Consider the following 7,615-nt stretch of genomic DNA (forward strand, 5'->3'; position numbering starts at 1 on the left):
CTCTATTGAGGACGCCGTGCAAATTCTCTCTCTACATGATTTAGTTCAGTTCCATACAGTAGAGAGTCGAGTCACAAAGTCTCCTGTATAAACATGTATACTATATCAATACGTCCCGTTGCATGAACAGATAATAAATTATATCGCCTATATAATTACGAGGTTCGAGGAGTGGTTTTTGGGGGCGCGGAAGAACGGGGGTAGTCCCATGAAATTTATTATCGATATTATCCACAAAATCATCCCATGCATACTAAGCTGTGCTAGGAGTATAGGTCTATGAACTCTGATCCATGTTTATGATTTTTGTCTTTTTTAATTAAATAATTAATTAATTAATTAATTCTTGTTTGCTTCTGTTATTTTAGTTTCTCCGATGATTTGGGTCCCGAATCAGTTGGTTGGAGCACCGGCTGGGACGGATGTAACGATCGATTGTCACACTGAGGCCTATCCAAGGGCCATAAGTTACTGGGTCTACGACAACGTGATGCTTCTGCCTACCAAGAAGTACGGCACCGAAACGATGGAGAACAGTTACAGGGCCCACATGAAGCTGACGGTGCGCAACCTCCAGGTCGGTGACTTTGGCAACTACAGATGCATATCGAAGAACTCCCTTGGGGAGACCGAAGGATCCATCAGGCTTTACGGTAAATCAAATATCCACTTAAAATAAAATCACACCACTCACATATACACATAAGAGTGTACCACTCAAATACCCTAAACATGTTTCATCCTAACCCTGGATCCGATCAACCGGGAAATCCCTTCTCAATGATGTCAAAACGTTTACCCATTTCCTCCCATAACATTAAACAATTCAATTAATTTATTTACAGAAAATTTACAAAGAAAAAAACAAATCCAATTCATTGTTAATTTAGTTTTCATTTTTTTCTGTCGTTTTTGATAAAATTGTTTTTTTTAATTGGATTTGTTTTGTAATTATTAATTAAACATGTTTAACTAAAATTACAAAAAAAAACTTTCTCAAAGCATACAAGGACTAAAAACTATCATTATTTTAGTATATACAGGTATCCCTTGACTTACAAACTAGTTCCGTTTTAAAGGGTTGTTCGTAAGTCGAATTTGTTCGTAAGTCGGGGGAATTTTAAAAATTTCAATAAAAACTTATTTAATCACACTGCATAAATTTCAAAAAAAGATTAAAATAAACAAAATACTAACTTACAATTACTTTTCAATGCAGACATCACAATTATTTAATAAAAATCGACAAAAGAAACAAATGCAACAAAACTATTATATTTAATTAAAGAAAATATCAATTTTTGTTTGGACAATTAATTTTTGTATCACTATATATTTCCTTGTAACAAGTTAGAGATTATTAAAATTTTGTTCGTAAGTCCAAGAGTTCGTAAGTCGGAAGATACCTGTATTTCATTAATTGACATATTAATATTCAATTTACACAACAGTTCTATTTTTTTTTGTATTGATCATCAGTTTAGATTTTAATATTTTACAAACAACTAAACAATAAATTTCTTTATATAATCAATGCAGATTATTGCAAACTTTGATAAATTACATTAAAAATTACTAATATTACATAGATTATAAAAGGTGTCCCAAAATTAATGCAAGATATGAATTTGCCGCCATTTATGCAGTATAGTATCAAATTGTCTTTTTTTTGGGTTGTCAACACTTTACTGAACAGATGGCGGCAAATTTAAATCTTGCGTTAATTTTGGGACACCCTTTATAATAGATGAAGATTAAAGTTGAAATACTTAAATAAATAGATGAAATGTTAATTTTACATTGATAGTAAAATTAAAGGTAGAATCTATATATTAATAGAAACGTGCAATAAAATAGACGTTAAGTGAACGGCAATTTGCAAACGCAGAAATTAATTTTTGTATCACTATATATCTCCTTGTAACAACTTAGAGATTATATAATTTCGTTCGTAAGTCGCGGAATACCTGTATTCATGAATTACCGTATTCAATTTACACAACAGTCCTAATTTTTTTTGTATTGATCATCAGTTTAGATTTTAATATATAACAAACAACTAAACAATAAATTTCTTTATATAATAAATTTGCAAACTTTGATGAATTACATTAAAAAATACTAATAATAATCGTGGTGAATTGACATTTTTTATTATATTTTTTTCATAGATGATTTATAAGATTATAAAGGGTGTCCCAAAATCAACGCAAGATTTCTGCACAAATGGCGGCAAATTTAAATCTTTCGTTAATTTTGGGACATCATTTATAAATATGCAGTAAAGTGTCAAATTGTTTTTTTTTGGGGTTATCAACACTTTACTGCAGAAATGGCGGCAAATTTAAATCTTGCGTTAATTTTGGGACACCCTTTATAATAGATGAAGATTAAAGTTGAAATACTTAAATAAATAGATGAAATGTTAATTTTACATTGATCGTAAAATTAAAGGTAGAATCTATATATTAATAGAAACGTGCAATAAAATAGACGTTAAGTGAACGGCAATTTGCAAACGCAGAAATGGCGGAGCGGCTTATCTGGTAATGCGTATTTAAACAAGGGAAATTTACGCGTTCCGAGCAGTTTAAGAGTTAATAAACGATGCACACGAAATGCGCGAATGAATACATTCCATCCCTTCACTACACTTGTTTCTATATGTATATATATTTATTTATTTTTTTTATGGCCCCGATAAATCTGCCCATAAATAAATCATAAACATAATATGTGTAAAACATTTACACACATTTCCTTCTCATCTTAATAAATATTCCCAACTAAATCAACTTTAATGCCCCTTGTTTATTGAGTATATAAATTCACACTTAACAGTAGTTATAAATCAAATAATTTTATTATTTCAATCAGAAATTTATTTTTTTCAACTATTAACGAAAACTGTTTACATTTCTATTTAAATTCCGTCGAGTACTTTTCTATTCACGCAATCTCATGTATATATGTGTCTGTGTATAAATGTACATTGCACTTGTCTGGTTTGGCCCCAGAACGATAAAGTTACAAGTTGGGGAGAAACTTTAGTGTTTGCATTTACGTTGCATGTATGTGAACGGTAGGCAATTGTGGATGTTTGCACGTAACTGCACAGGATTCAATTTCATTAAAGTATTTGTTCCCGTTAACATTTTCTCCTTAAACCGATGCACGGCGAAAAGAACGTAACACATCATAACTGGTGGTAATAAGAAAACTTCATTTCCAAAGATACACCGGTTTAATACCTGTCACTTGGGGGGGATAGTAAAAATGGATGGGGGAGGAAATTCGTATGATTGATACCCTCATAAATAAATCCTTTTGCTGAATACGCCTTCGAACGAATCTACAATTTCGCTAAGTGGAAACCATGATCTTATTATAAATTGATGGGATAAATGGTAATAGCGTCACAAAATGAAATATCATACAATATTTACATAGTAAATAATGAAAATGTCATAACCTTTTCATTATATTTATATACATTTCAATCCAGTTTTATTTTTGTCTCAAATTCTCTGATATAATAATAGAATCGAATGGAAAGGATAACGGTAATGATAACATTAACTAAATTGTTATTACCATGTATTACGTTTATAGAAAAGAAATCGCGTCCCTTTTTACGTGATTTGTAATATATATTTTTTTTACAACCCCTATCATATTGTTCTTCTATTATTTTTATTTTGGGAGAACCGAACGTTATTGGTAATAATGATCTTGTGTGTCGGAATGGTTTTTATGGTTGGTAATTGAATTGATACGTGCATCGGAGAATGAACACTTATCCGGTTATATCTAGCTGTATCTTTTTTTTTGCGCAGGATACGAATCCGCACATTAAACATGATTAAGTTCAGCGTATTGTGCTGTAGACCGGCGGTCTGTTTACGGCTTTAAAAGACCGTTTTATTCCCCTTTGTACGTGTGCAACGCGCGTATGAATCTTATCAAAAAATGTAATTACTATGTAGTACGAAAAGGTTCGACCTACAACCCCCACAACGCCGAGGGTTGGCGATGCCTAATGGCCCACGAATTCTACCTTATCGTACTATTACACTAATCTAACAAAGAGTTCCCGGCTTAACCTGAATTTTGATTTTATTATCTAACAAACTTCCCTCTTTTTTTATGCAACTTCTTTATCTGCAGGACTATTTGTAACAGTTGTTTATCAGATCCTTTACATCATAAATTTACTTTAAAATATATACTTTATCAAATCAAATTATATTATAAACATATAAATATAAAATAATTTTGCAAAATAATTGCAAAATTTATTGCAATTATTTTGTATGGATTTTTAAAAAGATAGTTTTATATTAAACGTACTTGCTTATATAGTAATTTAACTAAAAAAAAATCAAAAAATAACCAACCCCAAACAAGTTATCGAGGGTTGAAATGAGCAAATTTTAAAAATTATCTTTTGAACCACCTGTAATACCAACATTCTGATTGATTCAATTTATCACTTGAAATATTTCAATTAACTGTACAAATTTATATATAAATCTGTCGATGCGTTTATTAGATATGATTTTTTTATTAAATTGAGTTATTCTAAGTATCCGTACAAATTTATATATAAATCTGTCGATGCGTTTATTAGATATGTTTTTTTTCTAATTAAAAATTTATTTATTTATTAAAAAAAATGCAATTATTGTGGTGTGTATTTTTGTTCATTTTTGTATATATAAGTTAGATTTCAGCTCGTTACAGTTGTAAATTTTAAAAATTATCTTTTGAACCACCTGTCATACCAACATTCTGATTGATTCAATTTATCACTTGAAATATTTCAATTAACTGTACAAATTTATATATAAATCTGTCGATGCGTTTATTAGTATGTTTTTTTTTCTAATTAAAAATTTATTTATTTATTAAAAAAATGCAATTATTGTGGTGTGTATTTTTGTTCATTTTTGTTTATATAAGTTAGATTTCAGCTCGTTACAGTTGTTGAAGGATGATTAAAAAAAATAATGCTGCATCTACACTATGCGTGACGTGAGACATACATGTCTGTCAGACCTACCAACAACTATTAGTTATCATGGCTTCAGTTGACAATGGAACTGAATTTCATGCTGTGCTTCCATGTGTAGATATTTGGTACGGATAATTATGACTCACGTCACGTAAAGTGTGGATGCAGCAGCGTAAGATAATTACTTTTAACGAATATCGCACAATGAGAATTAATTTGATGCTTTCACTAATTATACATTTTATTTTAAAATATATCCTAGAAACTGGAAGCAACATATATTGTTTCATTATTTAATAATAACATTTATATAACAACAGTTTTCTAGTCCCAAAATAATATTTTATGTTAGTAATGTTAATTAAATGAAATTTAGTAAATTAAAAATAAATTAATTCTTTAAAAATGGTTATTTAGAAACACTCTAGTAGTGCAAATTAGGGAAAATCCCGATAATGAAACGAATTCTGGTTTGTGTTTGCAGAGATCCCGATGCCATCAACGCCGCCCAGAGCCACGGAAATGAAAAGCAGTTCAAATAAAGAAAGTGAGTAAATTTGTTTAATGCCGGGGGCGGTTTCTTCTCCCCTCTTCTTCAACATTTTTTTTTATTTCCACGTTGAGAGAGCGAAAAAAAAAGGGGTGGATGGGGTAAAATGACGGGGCGGTATAATTCTTTTTTCTAGTGGTTAAATAATTCAGGAGAATAATTGCGTGCAGTCGCAAGGACCTCTCTTCCTCTCTTGGGCTCCGACGTTTTATATAAATTTTTTTTTGTGTGACTATTTTTCTTCCCCAGCCTCAGGATTAATGTGATATCGGCTTGGAGCTTACATAATTGGACTTGGCTGTATTCTAAAGAGATGAATTTATGATGTTACTTAATTAGATGTTTCCAGACTTTGGTGGGTATTACTTCTGCGTGGACCGGACACGCAACGATTATTAGTAGTAAATAAAAACAAAAGCAAAAACCTGGGTTGTTTTTCTCTTCAATTAGGTAGCATTAGTTGTAGATTAAAGTCGTAGTTTGGAAGCTTGTTTTGGAAATGTGAGAATACTCCTGGCAATTGCACGAACTATACCGGAGGTGCAGGCTAAGAGGTGGTTGGCACTAATAACATGGATGTACAGGCGTGTCATTCCGTTTGAGCTGCCGGTGATAAATACCTGGGCCCAGGGAAAGAAGACCAACTTTGGCATTACAATAACGCGCTCGTGTAATGGCCAAAGTTAGGGTTAAGAAGGGCGCTCGGGCTTATTCTCTGCGGTGATATTCGGCAACACAATGAGGCCGTAGTTTTTGCGAAGAACCTCTCTCACCTTGCCGAAGCAGAGATGAAGGAGGCGGAGGCGGAGGAGGAGGTGAGATGCTGCAGAGAAGGAAGGAGATGAGAACAAGAAGAACGAGTATAACAGAGTTTAAAGTGTGTTTCTATTCTCCGGGGCCGTCTAACTTTTCGCAGCCCCCTTTACTTGTTTTTTTTTTTATTTTTTTTCGCGAGGCGCGCCGCCCCCTGCTCACACACACCCAAAATATGTACACCCCCCTCATTCATCATTTTAATTAATTTAGAACTTTCTGGGCAACGTGGACCGGGAAAAAGGCGAACCAGAGAAAAAAAAAATTATATATAGATATACGAGTATATACACACACAAGGGCAGGAGGGAAATATGAAACCGTTGTATATATAAATCATGTTTTGTGCCGGTGTTACAATTTTTTCTGGCAATATTTTTTTTTTCTTACTTCTGGCTATTGTCGGGGTGTTGACAGGTGGTTCTTATTACAGACACGGGGAAAAGGAACGTCAGCAGGCCGATAGGGCAGGACGACCGGCCAAAGGTTGTGATGGTTTCATCGTCGGACAAGCGCGATTTGCAGCCGGGCCCTGTTGTGGATAACGGCCTCAGCCTGTACACGCCACCAGGCCCTCAGGCATCAGGTATTAAAAAAAATAACAAAAACTTAGCACAACCTAGCAAGTCGCACCTCCACCTATTCTCTCTTATTATTACTTAACACCACTACTTTCCAAAAAATAAACAACTGTTCTGCACGGCTATCCTCCACCTGCACCCCAAATCTGATCATCACACGCAAATTGGATATTTTCGCACATTTCAAGGTCGGCATTTTCCTCCTCCTCCTCCTCCTTAAGCACACACGTGCATAGCTCTCCGCCATTTGTATTCATGTGTCACAACTCTATAACGGCAGATTATCTGCGGCCCTGTACAGCCGGTGCCGGATATTGATCTTTGAGAATTATCCATATCTCTAGTCGTTTGGTATATTGCTTGTAAACCACTGTAATTCGAACCACCTGTTACGCTGACGTGCACCTAAAATATATATATATATATAACTATACAGATCACCACCCCCGCACTTATTTTTCTAATATTATTTAACCAAATTCCAAACGCCACGATAGGGACACAATATTTATGTAACCAACATTAATGACCTGTCGTCGTTTGATTCCAATCGCCGCCGCAATTTACGCCACCAATCTATTATTCAGCCTCATCACTATTCCGAATCGAGCTCAAATCTTCCCAATTACATAGTCACATTTCTGAAATGTTAATTAA

The 7,615-nt window shown here is 33.4% G+C and overlaps 1 protein-coding gene across 1 annotated transcript; it reads left to right on the plus strand.

Moving 5' to 3' along the window:
• Positions 1-368: 368 nt before the first annotated feature.
• LOC108559614 (lachesin-like) lies at positions 369-7,113 on the plus strand (the record flags this gene model as incomplete). Its single annotated transcript, XM_017916947.1, has 3 exons — positions 369-653; positions 5,499-5,561; positions 6,811-7,113. Coding segments are annotated over 3 exons (578 nt in total), but the record flags the coding sequence as incomplete, so codon positions are not given.
• Between the last annotated feature and the right edge of the window lie 502 nt (positions 7,114-7,615).

Source organism: Nicrophorus vespilloides, unplaced genomic scaffold (genome assembly GCF_001412225.1).
Source record: "Nicrophorus vespilloides isolate i.1.1-1 unplaced genomic scaffold, Nicve_v1.0, whole genome shotgun sequence".
In the NCBI taxonomy this organism is placed as follows: Eukaryota; Metazoa; Arthropoda; class Insecta; order Coleoptera; family Silphidae; genus Nicrophorus; species Nicrophorus vespilloides.